Source organism: Dryas octopetala, chromosome 9 (assembly GCF_963921425.1).
Source record: "Dryas octopetala chromosome 9, drDryOcto1.1, whole genome shotgun sequence".
Classification (NCBI taxonomy): Eukaryota; Viridiplantae; Streptophyta; class Magnoliopsida; order Rosales; family Rosaceae; genus Dryas; species Dryas octopetala.
The window spans coordinates 12,390,861-12,409,190 of NC_141374.1; the positions used below are offsets into that span (position 1 = coordinate 12,390,861).

Here is an 18,330-nt window from a genome sequence, read left to right on the forward strand (position 1 = left end):
GTTCATTTGCATATTTTGTTATATGTAATTTGCTGTTGATATTAAACTTGTATTTGGTTTGCTTTGTTAGCAGAAAAATCAAATAAGGTTTGCTCAAATGATCAATCCGTAGCTCACTAATATAACTGGGGTGAGTTTTTCAATGGACTTTGTTTATGCATGAATGTAAAGCCATTCAACAAAAGTCCTACTTGAATATTCCACGGAATTTCACATTCAAAACACCTCCCTAAATTGAGTTTGGTGTCCTTTCAATTTGACTCAACTGACCCGTAGGGAGGGTTGGAGAGAAATTGAAATTGATTGTTTTTGAGATTTTTGTTATCAAAATACTTTATAGTAAGAATTTGTATGCTAGACAAATACTTCTTGAACTTTTGGAAACGACGGACAAATACTTAAAACTTTTGAAAAATGACGGATTTACTATTTAACGGTAGAATTTACATTTGTGAATTGCCTTAGGATATATATGAATTTCAATTATAGATGAAGTTTTTGTTTTTCGATAATTGGCAAATTTTGGGTTATCATAATTTTGTTCTCCCCTCCCCCCCCCCCCCCCCCCCTCCCCCTCCCCATAACAATTTTACCAAAAATAAGCAAAAGTGCTTTTAAAGATTCCATATGATAAAAGAGAAAACTAAACAGTGTTGTTAGATAATATAAGGTGACTTGCAGAATTTACAGTAATGACTTCACATCAGGCCATGGTTATGAACAAAATTAGCTCAACATTACACGTCTAAGAATTAAGAGACATAAAGTTTGTTTTTAGTAAAATTGTTTAGTGGAAAATGAGTGAGACGTTTATTTTTAAGATGAAACGAGGTGAAGTTGTCATTTAGCAAGTAAATTATAATGGCCCATGTGCTGATGATGAGGACGACGACAAGAATACAAGCAACATTAAACAACATCCTCTGAAAGTGAATATATAAAATGATTTGCACACAAACAGATGTGGCTCACATGTTCCCTCATCCTACCAGTAGTTATAAAAATTTGTGATTTCATCATTCCATTGAAACCAACATATAGCAGTAATACTCTACCTGGAAACTTTTATTAATATCATCATTACTAACAAGAATGAGAACACATTGTCATGCCCCAGAAGATATGAACACCAAAGCAAATAACAGCTGAACTATTTTAACAAATATAAAGTTATTCAGAGAACAAGAAATCAGAAATACACAAACAAATGGACAAAAGATCCTCTGGTCAATGACCAGTTTAAAATTTTGGGGCCTTATAATTTAGGGTAAAAGAACAATACAATTCATCCCATTATGCAGCAACCTGAGCAAAGAGCCTTCTGCGGATCTGCAATTAGAATAAGAAAAGCTCAGTTGAAGCATGGTCCCAGAGAGTAAAGGGCATAATAAGCAATCTAGAGCTATGTCACATTATCATTATGAAGTCATGTCAAATGGCATGGCATAAAAACAAAATCAATAGTATTGGCAAAAGATGAAATCTGAACATAGAAGTCAAAACTTGTAGGGTAAATACCTCTGGAAGTTTTTTACGGAATACAACATCCAAACGTGCATCAAGGGTGTTCTCGCACACAATCTTCCCATCTCGAGAAGCCAAGACCACACCTCCAGAACTGAACAATCAAAAATTATCATCAGCAAGTTGTAAACTGTTTGAGAAGCTAAATATTAGCAAGCCAGATCAAATCCTATCCTAATTGAAAGATGCTTCTAAAAAAATTGTGTGTGTGTTGGGGGGGGAGGGAAGCTAGAAGGCCCATAACTCTGTACAAAACTCAAGTAGACCACTTTATGAATTCCCAAACTGCCTGATATTAGGGTTTGAATCTGAATATAAAGTTAAGGAAGCATACCAGGAAGAAGCATGGGCATTATGATGCGTAGGAGCAGGTGGAAGATAGACATCATGGTCCAGTAGAATCTCTGGTGTATGAACATTTGCTTTGTCAGCATATTCCTGTGCTGCTGATTCCAGAACAGACTCCACCAGATGTATGTCGTCTTTTCGACAACGCAACAAAACAGCAGGCTCTTTCAGCCTGAGTAAATTCTGCAACACAAAATATAATTTTCAGTAAACCAATGATAGTCTATAATTTATCCATGAAAGTGTGCAAAAAGATACTAAATTAGAAATCATTCAGGATTAACGAAAGAATCACATGAACTCATTTGTTATAAACAGAAACAGCAGACTGTTCTAACAATGGGCTCAATGAAGGATTTCAAATCATCACCGTGAATAATACTTAAAGCTCATGCCATTGTCACCAAAAGAGAGTCATGTAGGTTCAAAATTTCAAATGTATTTTGAGATCAAACTATTAGCATGTGTATTATTTATCTAACAAGTCACAATCTCATTTTTTGTTGATAATTTAGCACATAAAAACTGGTGGGGTTAGTCATGTCAACTAAATAACAAGTTAACAGACCTGAACGATAAGATCTTTCAGAAGCTTTTTATATCCATGGTGCTCTTGGCTCACATTCAGAAGCTCCTTAGATGCTGCCTCCTTCATGGAGTTAACCACATCATCCTGAGCTTGAAGAACTTTAATACGAGAAGCATTGAGCTGCATGGAGTACTCACTGCAATAAACCGATAAAACAAACTGTTACTTAACCGACAAATGCACCCTTTACACAAGCCAAGAAAAAAACAAGCAAAAGCTTCCCAACCGTGCAGAAATAGAGAACTAGCTTTTATGGGCTTCAAACAAACTGGTTTTCAAATCCCATTAGGCATATACAACAATCATATAATTTATGGGATAAATCCAAATTCACACATCTGACTCGTAACAACTAATTTCCCCGATTTTCCTCCGAATCAATAAAATTAACAGAAGCGGTCTTCACTAATTCCCAACTTGCCAAATGGGATGTTCACCACCGTATTCCACACCACACAGTGACTATTTTCGAATCCGAATTCAACCTAACACTAACTGATATTCAAAACCATACAACTGATGCTCTATACACATATTCCTAGCAGCATAATCAATGATTCGCTTCACCGATCAAAACATAAAACAATCAGAAAGTCTAAGAAGGTTTAAGCAATTATACATCTTCTTACGGACTTCGACTTGCTTCTCTTTCTTCTCATACTCTTGCCTGATCTTCTTCTTCTCAGCCTCAACCAGCTGCAACTTCTCAATGTTGAATTCCTACACAAACACCCAAGTAAACACTCGTAATTACTCAAAAACGCATTATACATACAGAGAATCGATTACTTCTGAATGAACAAAAATGGATCAAATTAACATGAAATTTAGGGTTAAAAAAAGAAGTAAGAATTGGGAAAACAGAAGCGAACTGTGAGAGAATTGGGGGACATACTTCTTCGGCAGAGACGGAGATCTCGTTGGCCTTTTCCTCAGCTTCTTGGCGAATGAACCTCACCATCTGCTGGATCTGCTTGGAGACATCTGCATCGTTCATTTTCGCTGATCTTGGAATCGAATCGGAGAAGATCGGTGACTCTCTGTCGCAGAGCAAGTGACTGTGAGTCTTTTCCCGGTCGTAAATGAGAAACCGTATTAGCCCAAGAGAGCAACAGCTTTTATATATATCGTCGATACGAGCAAGTGATTTTTTATTTTACTTTTTACACTTTTTCACATTTGGCGCTATATTTCATGTTTATTGCGCATTTGCCCTACAATTAGAAAGGGCGAATTTTAACTCCATAAAATAACACAACTCGAATTTAGACAAAATTAGCAAGTTAGTTTGTGTCAAAATTTGTATACTAAAAGTGAAAAAAAGAACAAATAGTGTCAATCATAAATTTGTGATAGATGATGTATGAATGGAGAGAAAAATTTTTATTTTGTTTTATTTTGGATTAATTACACTTTGCACCCTCTAAATTTAGGTCATACTTTTTACTTTGACCTTTAAAACTCTATAATATACACTCTAGATTTATATATGTCTTTCAATTTATGTCATACGTTAGTTTGATGGTTTTTTTTAAGCATTATTTGCTTACGTAAAAGTTATGAGACTCAAGTTTTCTTTTGTGACAAGTAACTAGCGTTCACTCTAGTTTATATTAGAGCGTATGTCATGAGATGCATAAATAATTTGGATAGAAAAAGGTATTTCATATTACGAAAAATGTCCTTAACAAAAATCAAGGTGAAAACCAGAAGAAAGTGTGTGAACACCATAGTTTTCACATAAGTAAATAATGCTTCAAAAAACAATAAAACAGAATTAAATTAAAGGAGAAAAATATTAGAACACATATTTAACTTAGAAAATATATCATAGAGTTTTGAAGATTATAGTGTAGTGAAAAACGGCCAAACTAAAATGATGCAATGAAAATGCTCAACTAAGAGATCGGTCATGTATCTAAGTACTAGATTTACTTATAGGTTTATTAGTTTCAACCCTTGTGTTAAAATTAAGGGATCAATATATTGTCCCTGGATGAGGATCCTCTGTCATACTGTTTTGTACCAGGCCATACCAGGCTTTTAATATCAGCCATTAAAAAAAATTATGTGGTTGAGATTACACCATATTTTTTAGGTCTAATTGTTTTAATTTTAACCTTTTTTTTTTTCTCTTTTAATAGAAAAATGAAATTTTTTTAGGCAAACCCATCCCCATCCCCATCCCAGACCCCCACCCCTCTCCTCTTTCCGGCGACCTCCCCCGTTGACGACTTCCTTATCCACCTCTGGCAACCACAAATTGACTCTCTCCTCAGAAACCCATTGAAAAAGCCAACCATTATCACAAACATGAAAAATCCTAAACTCATAAGAAATCATGATGGGATTTGCTGCGTTTGACATCTTAAAGGTCTGCATGTGCTTTTTTTTTTTTTTTTTCTGTGGGTCCATTTCGAGTGTACATGAACACTTCACTTTGTGGGTTTCTTTTATCTTATTGAATAAATGTTATTTTTGTGTTTTTATATTGATTCTTCTGTTTCATTTTCGAGATTTTAATGGGTGAGAGAGGAAAGGAATGGGTGGCTGCCGGCAATGGAGGAGGGAGTCGGTGACGGGGAGGCTGCCGTAAAGAGTAGAGAGGGGTAGGGTATAGGGGCTGCTTCGGGGTGGAGGGCTAGGATAGGGTTGCATCAAATCCTTTTTAAGATGTTCTTTATTGGTTTAAAGGAATAAACATTTTTCTGTTAAAAAAAGAAATAAATTTGGACTTTAAAAATACGGTGTAATCCCAACCATACAATTTTTTTAATGGTTGAGATTGAAAGCCTGGTATGGCCTGGTACCAAACAATCTGGCAGAGGATCCTCATCCATGGTCCCTTACACTAGGACTAGGATGCAAAGCAAACCTTTTGGCATCTTAAAAAAAGTGTAATTAACCCTTTTGTCTTTTTCTGTAATCATAATTGAGGTGCGGCCAAATTATTAAAACTGTTTAATGAGATTCAAATAAAAAAAATTGTTTGATCGGAGGAGTGTGCTAAGTTAATTTTGGAGCGCACATTGCATCTCTCTTCCAATTCAAGAAACGACAAAAAGTGATTCTCATCACGTGGGAATGTGGGATCAGTTTGTTTTTTTTTTTTTTGACGGAGGCTGTAAAAATGTAAATTCCCAAAAACATGGAATATTGCAAAAATCCCGTTACTTTGGAGCGAATAGTAATCAGTTACGTCGTCTTCTTCATCCATCCACCTTTCTTCTTCTTCTTCTTCTTCTTCTTCTTCAACCAGCTAGTTTCAAACTCTGAATCACAGCTCGATCGAGCTCTCAAAACCCTCCCAGATCTGACTGATCAGTTCCCAAAAATCCATTCAAATTCGCTTAGCATTTCCCAAGCTGGACCTCTGTGTGTCTCGCTCTCTGTCTCTTCGTTTAGTTAGACCCAAAAACATGCATAGCCGGGCATCGCAGAGCCGGCTATATGGTTCGTCTTTTCGCTCTCGAATTTCAGTTCTCCTGCTCGCCATGCTCGCCACCATGGCCGCAATCTACGTCGCCGGACGGTGAGTTTTTCGAATTTTCAATTTTGTTTTCGCACCTGTAATTGGGGCTATTCTGAATTTGGACTTTTTGATTTTCGGCGAAAAACTTTGATTTGATGAATGTTTGATAAGGATGTGGTATTGACAGTCTGTGGCAGGATGCTGCAGAAAGGGTTTATTTGATTCAGGAGCTTGATAGAAGAAATGGTCAGGTATTTTTATCATTTGGGTTTTGTTTGTTTTGTTTTTCGTCTAAGTTTTACCTTTCAATTTCAGTCCAAATGCCTCACCCAGTATTAATATGTATTGCTTTAGTTTGTTGCTTTTATCATTCTTTAAAAAGTTAACGTAGAATAAGTTATTAACTAGGCAGAAAATCGTCCATTTTCATTTTTCAGGGTCATTCTGCCATTTCTGTTGACGACACGCTTAAAATTATAGCTTGCAGGTAAATAGACCCCATTCTGTAAAAGGGTTCATATTTGACAATTTGTGATATTGGGCTTACTGTGATGAATGATTTTATTTGCTAGGGAGCAGCAGAAGAAGTTGTCCAACCTTGAGATGGAACTGGCTGCAGCAAAACAAGAAGGTTTCGTTCCAAAGAGCTTGTCGAAAGATGAGGGAGATCATTCTAAGAAGAAGCTTCTAGCTGTTATAGGAATTATTACAACATTTGGGCGCAAGAAAAATAGGGATGCAATTCGTAAGGCGTGGATGTCTACTGGTAAATTTTTTGCAAATTATAAAGTTTGTCTCTTTTGTCCTCTGTACAATTTATGTGATACGATGATCCATGTTAATGTTACATAGACTCCAACAACTGTCTGACCCAATTGAACTGAACAGTAAACTTATGAGTCAATGACTATAGGAGGAATGAGTAAAATAAAGGAAAGGAACCATGGAAGTTATTTTTCATTTCTGTAGTTGGCATGGGCTTGTGGAATTGCATGGTATGTGGATTTCCACCATCATAAAGCCACCGAATGTGACTAGAGAGTTTCCATGGCTATCATCACTGTTTCATTACATTAAGAGTTCATGATATGGTGCATTCTTACAAAGGGAGATTTATAGAAATATGAAAGCCATTGGAATGTTGTCTGGTTAGCGCACACAATTTAAGAGGTTGTAAGATGGTGCCTACATGGGCTTGTAGTCCGCTATTCTGTTACAGGTTTTGTGAATTATAGTGTATCCATTTTGTTAAATTTGGCTTTTCGTTGACTCTGTTATGATGTTTTCCTGTTTAAGATTGCCATAAGAATGATTAGTTGCATTGCTAACATGTGGTTGCTTAATCTAGATAAAGACTGATAATCAATTTTGATTTTACATAATGGAAACATTTTGTGTTGATGTGACTGATGAAAATTTTTCTATTGTTACTTTATACTTGTTTCCCATGTGGCCATGTTGATTAATCTGAATATACAATATTTGCAGGTGCAGCGTTAAAAAAATTGGAAGATGAAAAGGGCATCATTGTGCGATTTGTAACTGGAAGAAGGTCTGTATATCCATGATTTAGAATGATGACAAGGAATTGTCTACAATTCTCTGTTCAGTTAAGTATGTATATCTTGCAGCCCAAATCGTGGAGACAGTTTGGACAGGCAAATCGACAGCGAAAATAGGCAGACCAATGACTTCATTGTTCTTGTATGTTCAACCATTTGATGATCTGGTTTTAACAATATTTGGTGTGATTCTTAGGTTAAATAAAATTTCATGTTGTCGACATCTGAACTTCTATTGAATACTACATATGTGGATATATTTGGATTCATTAAGAAACTTAAAATCCTGTGAAAATTACAAGATGCTTTTAGCAATAGTAGAAGTTTGTATGTGGAGTAGAGACTAATGAACTAACCTACCCTTGGTTGGCATCCTAATTAATAGCTGGTTCCTTGTTTATATGTGAATGTTGTATGTGTATCTTTAGTTTTGTATGGCTATCAGAGTATGTGCTGTTGATTATTGACTTGTTCCATTTTCTAAGTTGTAACCAATTTGTAATTATGATTTAGCCAATGTAGTCTCAAATTGTAGTTTGAGGAAAAATAAGCTCACTGCATGTTCCTGATTGCTATTTATTGTATCATGCACATGGTCCTTAGCCAAAATTTGTGCACATCCCTCATAGTTGATTCACGTATCATATGTGTGCTAGCTGAAATAGGGAGTTAGCCAATATGCTCAGATTAATGCCAGATATATTCATATAGAAGGAGCAAATGATGTCATATCAAATTTCGTTTTCATTCCCTTTTTGCTTTACAGGATGATCAAGTGGAGGCATATGAGCAGCGTCCAAAAAAGATGAAATCATTCTTTATTCATGCTGTAGAGAACTGGGATGCTGAGTTTTATCTGAAGGTCAATGATGATGTTTTTGTCAATATTGGTATGTAGTCCTAATATAATTATTTTTTGTAATGAAGAAGATAGTGTATCGTCAAGATACTTTATGTTGTACTTGTACCTACATAACATTATTCTGATCTGGAAGAAAAATGAATACATATTCACATGATTATTAATTAATTTTCTTTCCTTTTTTTTTTCTCCCATTGCAAATTCATGTAACTAATTGGATAATACTGGTATAAGAAAGGAGATGTTCTTTTCTGGTTTAAAACAAACCCGTGTTTACTATCTGAGAAAATGAGAGAAACTTTCAGATGCAAATTTCTAGGATAGGTATTTGGTTATGTAGTCCTGACCTCAAGAAAGTCTTCATTTTCTGTCTCAGAACACAATCTCAATTTAGAGATATGACCTTTTGGCATTGTTTTACTGGTACAATTTTGCTTCAAAAATCTGTAATTGTTTGTCTTACTTCAGAATAGCCTACGTGTAGACACTGCAGGTATAATTGATAAGTTGTGGTTGAAGCAATAACATGAGATTAGCATACCAGAAAATATGATTAGCCTAAACAGATTATCTGAACTGCATGCTAATCATTGACGTTGCCTTCTGATTCAGATGTCCTGGGAGCAACGCTGGCTGCTTATTTGGATAAGCCTCGTGTCTATATTGGGTGCATGAAATCAGATGAAGTTTTCTCTGAACCGTGAGTGCAGAAGACATGCTTTATTTGATGAAAACTTTTAAAATTATGAGAAATTTAAGATCAAATTCATATAAAAAAAATTTGTATTGTCTTAATTATACAGGACACACAAGTGGTATGAACCAGACTGGTGGAAATTTGGCGACGGAAAATCGTAAGCAATAAACACTTTTATTTTTAAGCTTGAATAGAAGATAGATTTCTGGATATGGTTGGTCTATCTCTCTCTCCCTCTCTCTCTGCAATGTAGAAATTTAGGCAAAATGATTTTACATAATGGTGTTAAAGATGGTTGTTAGAAAAAGAGTGGGGATAGGGTGGAGCTTGGTTTGTAGAATATGAGTAGAAGAATGGTGGGAGGGCCAAGTGAATTTGTGATCATTAATATTTTGTTTGGTAGGATGTATCTCTGAAATAATGGTTGTTAGTTACGTGAGTAGAATGCTCTTTTAGGTTTTTCATGACTGTCAGTGTAGCCTGCCAAGATATTATCCTAAAAAACGAAAAAGCTTGGTTACTAGTTGATGCGCTTCCTCTACAATGTCTTGGTGGTTTCGTCATAAAGAAAAATGCCATGCAATGTTCTTTGTAATATTGGATTGGCTCACCAAAATTTTATGTCCAGTTGCAGTCAGATAAATGGATTGAAACTCAAAAAAGACAGATTCATCGCTGTTAAGTTGATATAAATTGTTAATCTCTACAGCATCTTAGTTTTTGGGGGAAATTATAGAAAGGAGTTGACGATGTAGTTTCCCCAAAATTATGACAATTTTAGATCATGCATCTTTCAGTTGACTAAGTATTAGAACTAGTCTTGTAAATTTGAGCATTTAGGTAATTAGGTTGGCAGTGTTCTTTCCTCAAACTGGATCTTCATCGTAAAAAGCAAGGATATTTTTTCCCTCAAAGAATGATCTTTTACTTTTGAAGTTGATAGGCAAGAATTGAACTTTTCAGATCTATTTTATTATGTATATATGTAGCACAATTCCCACATAGAGAATAACTAAAAAAAACATTGCTTCTAAGGAATCAACTAATGAACTGATTTTTAAATTACAGTGTCATTTCCCTGATATATTTCCTGTATATAAAAGATTCTCACCTCAACAGTTATGGTCGGTGGTAGGTTGTAGTCTTCAAATACCTTGAAGCAATTCACAATGTATTAGCATTCGTAGATGCTACATCAATTCCCAAGTTTTGATATGCATTTTCCATTTGGCTGAAAATTATATGTCTTGTCTGATGCAGATACTTTAGACATGCTTCTGGTGAAATGTATGCCATTTCTAGAGCATTAGCTCAGTTTATATCAATAAACAGGTACCTCTGCCCCCTTCTCTTTTTGTATTTGATAATATTATGTAGAATGCAGAACAAGCATGGCAGGATTTAGTTATAGCCTTCTGTTGGTTTTGCAGGTCAATTCTTCGTACATATGCTCACGATGATGTTAGTGCTGGATCTTGGTTCATTGGGCTTGATGTGGAGCACATTGATGAACGGAAGTTTTGCTGCTCCTCCTGGTTTCCAGGTCTGGTTGTCTCTCTTCTAACACATATAAGTGCAATGGATTTTTTATTTTTTTTAAATATGAACATAATGAAGATGGGGGGCGGGGGACCGGGGGTTTCCTGCCTGAGGGATTGTCAAAATATAAAATTAATGAAATGAAGACCTTAAAGATAGACAAAAGTCCTGGATTCTTACACAAGTAATGAACTGCTGACTCTTCCTGAAGATATTTGATGTTCTCTTGAAAGTGTATTGGATAATTACTATTACCTCAATCCTATTCAAGTTTTGTCTATCACCAAAACTGCCCCAGATGATTTCCTGAAACTTGAAATCATGACTGATGAATATAATACAAGGGCAAGGAAATGATACTGCAATTTACTTTCTTCTAATCCTTTTATGGAAAACTTGAAATTGGGAAAAAAAAAATTAACTGAGGATGTTCCTAAAAGTTTTTTTTTTTTGGCCGGGGAGGATGTTCCTAAAAGTTAGATAAGAACAAAACGATTAAAAATAGTAGTTTATTCCAAAGCGATTTTCTTTTTTGTTACATTAGAAGGGATCAATTAATACATATATGCACCTTTCGTTTCAGGAGCAATATGTACAGCTGTGTGATCTAACTTGCCTCACAAGTCACAACTACCGATGCAACCAGTATTGAAGGATTTTTTATGACGATTCATCAACAGCATTGCCTTCGATGCCTATGCTGGTGGATGAATTCATGCAGTACAGGAGGATTTTTTTTTTTTTGCTGAAAGTCGATTGAAGCGGCCTTAAAAGAATGAATATTGAATTAAGAGGTTATGTGAGAATTGATTTCTAGGTGCTGCTGGTGAGAATTCTCTCAGAAGCTCCCGATGCTGACAGCATACTTTTTGTCCTCAAAGATACTGAAAGGCATGAGGACTCTTCCTTCTTATGTATGATTTATAATCCCCTTGTCGTACCACATCATCATTCTTAAATTTTACTAATTCTACTAATTTTACTAATTTTTCATCCCAACCTATGGAATGATTGAAGAGAATTGCATTTCTTGTGGTTGTTGGTATGGTGACATACAAACTTGAAACTCAGGGTGGAGGATTGGGAACATTTCTGGTGGGACAACATGCCCACTATGCCAAATTGCTAAGTGTAAGGGTTGAGAATTTTTCACATGCCATGTTAACATGATTTGAACTTAATACCAAGTTAATGAATTGAGGTTGATCATCACTTAATATAAACCCGGAAGCACGACACGTTACCACATAATAAATGGGGATTAGCATTGGGCGCAAATAATACAATATTGACACAATGTTAAAATGGTATTGTGTGAAGAATACTACTATTTCTTGATATAGTATTGTATGAATAATTATAGATTTTTCTTAAAAAGAAAAAATTGCTAGACTAACTGGATTTTCTCCTTAACGAGGGTGTAAATAAGTTTAGTTCTAAAAAAGAGGATGCTACAGGCTCACAGTTGTATTAGTATTTGGCCATTTGGGTCTTTTATAAGTCAATAGTAAGGCCTTCCACTATGGTAAGACTCATTTTTTGTGACCCAAAACCCATTTTGGGTCACAAATAATGTTGTGATTCAATTCTCACTGTAATGGTACTGTGACCTAATTTTGGGTAACAGTATTTTATACATATTTAAAATATAACTAATATTAATTAAGTGATGTTTAATTTATAATTTAAAATTCAAATTATAATAAAAATTATTTTATTGGTCTTATTTTAATGAGATCTTTAAAATAAGATTAATATTGAATATATTTAGAATAAGAAAACTCTATAGGTATGTCATCACTAGGGTTTCATCTTTAGCTACCTCTCAAGCATTTCCTCTAGGAGCCATGACAAAGAAAAAAAAAATTTGTGTAAATTTGGTAAACAAAGGTTGTAGTTTATGATGAAAAACTATGAGTGTTGTATAATATATATAGACCCATTTGAGAATATAGCTGTTGGAGGGTTTGGGGAATTTTATTAATTTTTTAGCAATTTTTCGATTATTATTTTAATTTTAAATGATTTATTAATTATTTGTTTTTTTTTTTAAAAGCTTGGGCGATTTGGACCGTTGATTATCAACGGTTCATTAATCTAGGCCCTTTAATTTCAAATCGGCCACTTAAAAAAAATGACATGGCAGCCTTAGATCACCAACATCCATTTAATCTGGACTGTTGGTGATCACCCATCACTGTGGCACGTGTCACATCAAAAGCAAGTGGCTGACAACTATTGCAGGCGGGGCCCACCAAATTTTTGACTGTAGCACACTCTCTCTCCTCACGTGGGTGGGCCACTTTTGCAATTGGGTCACAGCCATTTTAGCTCACACTGAGACTCAGATTTGGGTTACTCCCTCTTTTGGGTCACATTTTCCGACCCATAGTGCTTGGGTGTGAGCCATTTGTGACCCAAAATGAGTTTTGGGTCACATTTTCAAGTGGCATAGTTGAAGACCTAAGTTAACGTGACGAATTAGCACATAGCATTGGTGGTACGATTACTCCAATCAAGATTTCTTTATTATTTTATGATTAAATTGTAAAGAGATGACTCATTACTATTAGGAGCATAATGACATGATCCAATCACCAAGCTAGTGTTAAATGAAAGGAAATTGACATTAATACATTCAAATACAAAAAAAAAAAAAAACTGAGTGCTTTAAATTACAGGCTTTACAGCTCAAAATAGAAAAAATTATGTCGTCCAGCAAGACCAGCACAAAGTAGGCATTAGGCATTAAGAAGATTTAAATGTTAAACATGATCAGAGATTCACTTAGGATAGGATATCATCAAGTTACAATCCTATAACAAGAAGGTATATATAGTAGCCTTCAACTTCAAGTAAAAGGATTGTTTAGGTGTGTGCCTATTGATTGCTTAGGTTTCTCTTCCTCAATTTTTATTTTTTATTTTGTTATTCTTAGGAAAAGTTTAGAATCGGTTTTGGTTGTGGTTTTGATTGTTGATCCGTGCTTGGTATCTTTGTGTTTGGTGTTGTTTGGGGTTTAGAAAAATTCTATTTTGATCAATTTCAATGATTATTTTAGTTTTAATGATCGTTTTCATATGATACAACTATTTTATTCAAGATTTTTTTCTAACTTATTATCCCTAAATTCTAAGAAGATATAACTCATTAGTTATTACTATTAATTAGGAGCCTAATGACATGATCCGATCTCCAGTTGTCACTTTAAGCAATCATATATTCATATGGTAAAAACTAAAATCAAAGGAAATTGACATTAATACATTGAAATACGAAAACTAAATTGACAAGACTATAAATTGACATTAACACATTAAAATACTAAAAACAAATAGTCAATTAAAATCTGGATACAATGAGGACCATGTGATTTTAGTACGAAAAACGGTTTGTGGAGCCCACTGACCGGTACATTCAGAAACGAAGGTCGCGTGTAGAGGACCATCAGCTAATTTCTAGCGTACAAATTTACCCAAACAAAACAAGCGCACAGGCTTTTTTACTAGACTCCTATGCGGCGAATCTCTGTGCAACACGTGTATGGCTGAGAACAACCGTGCCACATCGATCATCTGAGCCAATCACGTTATCCCAGTTCACAATCTGACCGCCAAGCGCCACGCGCCGCGCGGGTGACGTTTCGCCCTCTCATCTCTCTCTCTCTCTACATTGTCTTCTTCACCAGCTTTTTCTCGTCCAGCTGAAAATCCCCTCTGATTCCCTAGAAAATTGCAAGCGAGGGAAGTAAAGGCGGGAAAATTGAAGAGCTAGGGTTAGGGTCTGTTGTTTGGCTCCTTCAAAATTATTGTTTTGATTTGAGTTGCTCTTCTAGAGATTTCGGAAGATTCAGGTACGTTGAATCTGTTCTTATGTTTTTGTTAGAATTTCTAGATATTTTATGACTCAGAACCTAAAAATGGAAACTTTCTGGATCTTCGAATTCACAAATGCAGAAAAGGGAAAACTTTTACTTTAAAACTAATTGTAGAAGATGACAATTATTTTAATTGGTAATTTTTTGAAAAAAAAAAATTAGTGTCTTTAATTGTAAATTCTGTGTAGATTTGGGGTTGGTAGGGGTTCAGAGAAAGCAAACACAGGGTTTGATAAATTGAGAATCCTGGTGTCAGTATTATTAATTTTATTTAATCAACAATTAAAGCTGATACTAATGGGCTTGCTGCGATGATGAATTACTGAGATAAAAAAAGGTAAGTTCTGTATGAGTGCATATGCCCATGAAATTGTTGATAATGAAGCTTCTATGTTTTACAAGTTTATCATTCGCCACGTATTAACTTGTTAAATGGGTTTATGAAATATTGTCATGAAAGCAAATGAAAGAAAAAGGATGGGTATTGATTATTCTTTAAGAATATATTTGTTTACGTATTTACGTTTAAATATAAAAAATCAGCAGTTTTTCATTCTGCATATGCAGCTGTGAAGAGTAATTGGTTACCTTGACACTAAGCTAGTGAGCTGCGTGTGACAGTTTCTTCAAGCACAGGAAACGCTTTCTAAGACATTGGACAATATGGACCAAGATGTAATAAAGAAGTTGAAGGGATTGGATGGGCTTGCAGTTCCAGTTGGATGTGACCATCCCAAGGGTGATGATAGGCACCTAGTCGTTGAGGCATCAAAGAGGTATGTGGAGAAGTTATTATTTTCCTCTTTGCCCCTAAAAATCTTTATTTTCTTGTCATTCTTTTTTTTTTTTTTTTTTTTTTTCTTTTTTTCATGTTGGAGGCTAACCTTTAAACAGCACACAATTTGAGATTATGCACCATTTGGCAGTTTACAGTGAGTTCTACGATATTGTCACTAAATGTGAGCAACCTAAATTTTGATCTTATAATCATGTGCAGTTTGGAACAAAACGTTGACGGTTTGACAGGCGGAACTGATGGAAGCACTGAAGTAAGAGTTTCCTTTTGTTATGTCCAATATTTGATGGATTCCCCATTTTTTTTCCTCTTTGTGTTTGATGATTAGATGATATTTATCATGAAGTTAAAGTAATCATGGATTTCATTTATTAGGCAGACCACCACACTCAGGGGAACAATGGGTCTGAGAGCATGCCATCTGCTGGTATGCTTAAGTATTTCCCCTTAGTTTATACTTTTGCATTTGAAGTGTTGGAATTTCTTAATCAGAATTTCTGAGTTTCATTTTGGGAGGGGAGAAAATTTTGTTGCCTGTTTTTATTTCCCATCCCTCTTCTGCCGATGTTGTATAGAAAAAGGGATGTTTTATTATGGTCTTGGATTTACTTGAATGAAGGACTGGGAATTATGCGGCCTTAACCAATCACTCATGCTGACTGATCTGTTTTTCTTAATTATCTGGGTGACAGAGAATGATGTGAAAGTCCATATTCAGGTCTGTCCCAAAACTGAAGGGGAAACGAATGAGAATACCACTAATGTTTCTATTACTGCACCAACTTCTAGTTTTGTGGGCGTATCTGTTGGTTCCCCATATCAGAAAATGGGAATTGGCACAATTGTTGTTGCTCCTTCTGCTCGTGCAGGGTCGCCTTTTGATGCAATGGTTCTGGTATGCAAATGTTCAATTTTTGTTGTTGGTACTACTTACTTATTTGCAAGCTTATGCCTATTAACTTCAATTTGTATTGAAGTCAGATAAGTGTTTAAAAGAATTGCGGCCTTTGATACCTTTCTATTTGTTTGTTTTGAACAACACTCAGTTACTGGTTTGAATTGAAACCATGGGGTTGATGAAAGATTGTGGATTTGGAATTTCCTCAAATTTTGTGAGCCAGAGTTAGCTGTGAAGCACAGCCCATCTTAAGACTCTGCAGGGCAGTTATTTGTTGAAACATTGTTATATTCTCAACTTTTGAGTAATTATCGAGTTTGCACAGATCTTTGGATGCAACAAATTCTAAGATAACTCTTAGAAGTAGTCTGTCATATTCAGACCATTCATTATGCATGTTGATTCCCTCAGGATGAAAGGCAGTTGAAACAAGAGAGAAGGAAACAGGCTAACAGAGAATCTGCAAGGAGATCTAGGTTGAGGAAGCAGGCTGAATATGAGGAACTGGTGAGGACATGTGAATCCTTAAACACAGAGAATATGGCCCTTAAATCTGAACTAGATGTATTGAAAGGGGATTCAAAGGAATTGAGGCTTGCAAATGCCGCACTAAGGGTATTTCCTTGTAGACTTTGTTTCTTTTCCAATGCTTGAGCCTTTGATCTGTTCTCAATAATTTTTCATATGTGTTTGCAGTTGACAATTTTTCTTTTTTTCATGATATTCATTGTTAGTTTTGTTTTTTTTTTTTTCCCCTTGATGCATGGATTCAAGGTTAATAATAAAACCACCATTGCGAAAGAACCAATTTTCTAGGGCCTTTTCTCTGCAGAATTTGGAGTCTCTCAGGATGCCGATACAGGTGAAATGAGTAGCATTTTCCAAGTCCATGTGGGTCACAGGGGTGGGCTATAGGTTTATTGAAGCCTTTGGATATGCATATGCACCACCAAGACCCAACTAGTGAAACTCTATTTTGTTCAACAAATGATAGGCATTTGAACAACCATGTTCGTATGGTGATCTTTATTTCTTATACCTTATCGTATATGTAGAGTAACCAAGCTGTCTCCATATTTAATAATCATGCATAATTGCTTTTGGTTGCCAAAAAATTTAACCAAGCGTAGGCAGGGTTGTGGTGTTGGTATGAATTTTGTTCAGATATGTTTTAGCACTTGCTACCGAGTTAAGTTGAACAAGGAAAATCTAGTATAGCTGATTTGGTCCATCCTAGCTTGTTTAAATCTAAGCTGTATTTACATTCATTTGTACCTTGATCTCACATGAGTTGTGTCTTGATCTCACATGAGTTGTGTCTTGTAGGAGACACTGAAAAATGCACAGGTAGTGCAGCAAGGAGGAATCGCTTCAATTAAGATTGAAGTTGATTTGACCCTGCCAAATGGTACTGAGAATATACTTGGCAATTTGGGTTCTGTAAGCAGAAATGCTCAACTGGATCGTGAGGCACATGAAAGTTCTATGTCTGAAACCAAGCTTTATCAACTCTCTAGGACTGATGCTGTTGCTGCTAGATGATCAGGAAGCTGGTGTTATCTGCTGTCACATGACACTTGGCTTAACTTTTTGGTTTTCACAATGGACCAAAAACCTAATTAACGTAACTTTTGGGGGCAGAAAACAGGAAATTCATAGCTGAAGAGGGACAAATAGCAGTTGCTCAATTTGTTTTTCCTTTTGTATTCAACTCTGTTTGTGCGATTAACTTTAGGATAGGCTAAAAGAGTTCTCTCTGAATATGAACATTCCAAAGGATAGGTAGGTTCCGAAGTAAGTGATGTGTAATTGCAGACTTCCTGGTTTTATGAAATTATCAGTTATTTGGGTAGGCATTTGCAAGCCTTTTAGCATATTGTGTGCTGTTGCAAAATGTAAGTTTGATTTGTTTTCTTGCTAGATTGGTAGAAAGGTTCATTCAAGTATGATTTTGATCCTTGGTTCCTTGTACTAGAAATTTGATCCTGGTCCCTGAAATAGTGATTTCAAAACACTACTAATGAGAGTCAGAAGCTAATTTCAATATGAGAGAACATAACTTTAAAGGAGGCTTTTGAATTCTTAAACCTGAGGCTACAATTGTTCAATATGGTAGGTGAAAACTGAAGTCAAAAAACCAACTTGAAACAATGCCACCAAAGCGCA

General features: G+C 35.5%; 3 protein-coding genes across 6 annotated transcripts; 2 read left to right on the plus strand and 1 right to left on the minus strand.

Annotated features, from left to right (window-relative positions):
• Positions 1–1,123: 1,123 nt before the first annotated feature.
• Positions 1,124–3,540, minus strand: TUF (vacuolar ATP synthase subunit E1). Its single transcript, XM_086256567.1, has 6 exons — positions 3,357–3,540; positions 3,081–3,181; positions 2,441–2,597; positions 1,859–2,055; positions 1,519–1,618; positions 1,124–1,329 (listed from the first exon to the last, which is right to left on the minus strand). Exons 1-6 carry the CDS (start codon positions 3,456–3,458, stop codon positions 1,294–1,296), a joined length of 693 nt encoding a protein of 230 aa, XP_086112693.1. The 5' UTR covers positions 3,459–3,540; the 3' UTR covers positions 1,124–1,293.
• A 2,142-nt stretch (positions 3,541–5,682) lies between these two features.
• Positions 5,683–11,674, plus strand: LOC147274198 (hydroxyproline O-galactosyltransferase HPGT1-like). Its single transcript, XM_086256714.1, has 12 exons — positions 5,683–5,993; positions 6,121–6,184; positions 6,371–6,420; positions 6,506–6,699; positions 7,422–7,485; positions 7,565–7,637; positions 8,262–8,385; positions 8,970–9,057; positions 9,161–9,211; positions 10,315–10,386; positions 10,485–10,597; positions 11,177–11,674. The coding sequence occupies exons 1-12, from the start codon at positions 5,881–5,883 to the stop codon at positions 11,197–11,199; spliced, it is 1,029 nt and encodes a 342-aa protein (XP_086112840.1). The 5' UTR covers positions 5,683–5,880; the 3' UTR covers positions 11,200–11,674.
• A 2,485-nt stretch (positions 11,675–14,159) lies between these two features.
• On the plus strand, positions 14,160–18,020 carry LOC147274199 (common plant regulatory factor 1-like). Of its 4 annotated transcripts, none has more exons than XM_086256045.1 (8): positions 14,160–14,446; positions 15,017–15,246; positions 15,468–15,519; positions 15,642–15,693; positions 15,959–16,161; positions 16,576–16,779; positions 16,997–17,026; positions 17,491–18,020. In XM_086256045.1, the coding sequence occupies exons 2-8, from the start codon at positions 15,134–15,136 to the stop codon at positions 17,704–17,706; spliced, it is 870 nt and encodes a 289-aa protein (XP_086112171.1). In that variant the 5' UTR covers positions 14,160–14,446; positions 15,017–15,133; the 3' UTR covers positions 17,707–18,020. The 4 variants fall into 4 exon arrangements, with proteins under 4 accessions (XP_086112171.1, XP_086112169.1, XP_086112170.1 ...); XM_086256043.1 differs by having other exon boundaries at positions 14,161–14,446; positions 15,038–15,246; XM_086256044.1 differs by having other exon boundaries at positions 14,161–14,446; positions 15,092–15,246.
• Positions 18,021–18,330: the final 310 nt, after the last annotated feature.

Excerpts from the sequence above, each read along its gene's own strand:
- LOC147274199 (XM_086256045.1), top strand. The coding sequence starts at position 15,134 with ATGGACCAAGATGTAATAAAGAAGTTGAAGGGATTGGATGGGCTTGCA. Across the intron at positions 15,247-15,467 it reads GTCGTTGAGGCATCAAAGAG|TTTGGAACAAAACGTTGACG; the intron begins GTATGTGGAGAA and ends AATCATGTGCAG. Across the intron at positions 16,780-16,996 it reads TTGCAAATGCCGCACTAAGG|AATTTGGAGTCTCTCAGGAT; the intron begins GTATTTCCTTGT and ends TTTTCTCTGCAG.
- LOC147274198 (XM_086256714.1), top strand. The coding sequence starts at position 5,881 with ATGCATAGCCGGGCATCGCAGAGCCGGCTATATGGTTCGTCTTTTCGC. Across the intron at positions 6,185-6,370 it reads TTGATAGAAGAAATGGTCAG|GGTCATTCTGCCATTTCTGT; the intron begins GTATTTTTATCA and ends TTCATTTTTCAG. Across the intron at positions 7,638-8,261 it reads CCAATGACTTCATTGTTCTT|GATGATCAAGTGGAGGCATA; the intron begins GTATGTTCAACC and ends TTTGCTTTACAG.
- TUF (XM_086256567.1), bottom strand. The coding sequence starts at position 3,458 with ATGAACGATGCAGATGTCTCCAAGCAGATCCAGCAGATGGTGAGGTTC. Across the intron at positions 3,182-3,356 it reads TCTCCGTCTCTGCCGAAGAA|GAATTCAACATTGAGAAGTT; the intron begins GTATGTCCCCCA and ends GTGTTTGTGTAG. Across the intron at positions 1,619-1,858 it reads AATGCCCATGCTTCTTCCTG|TTCTGGAGGTGTGGTCTTGG; the intron begins GTATGCTTCCTT and ends TTGATTGTTCAG.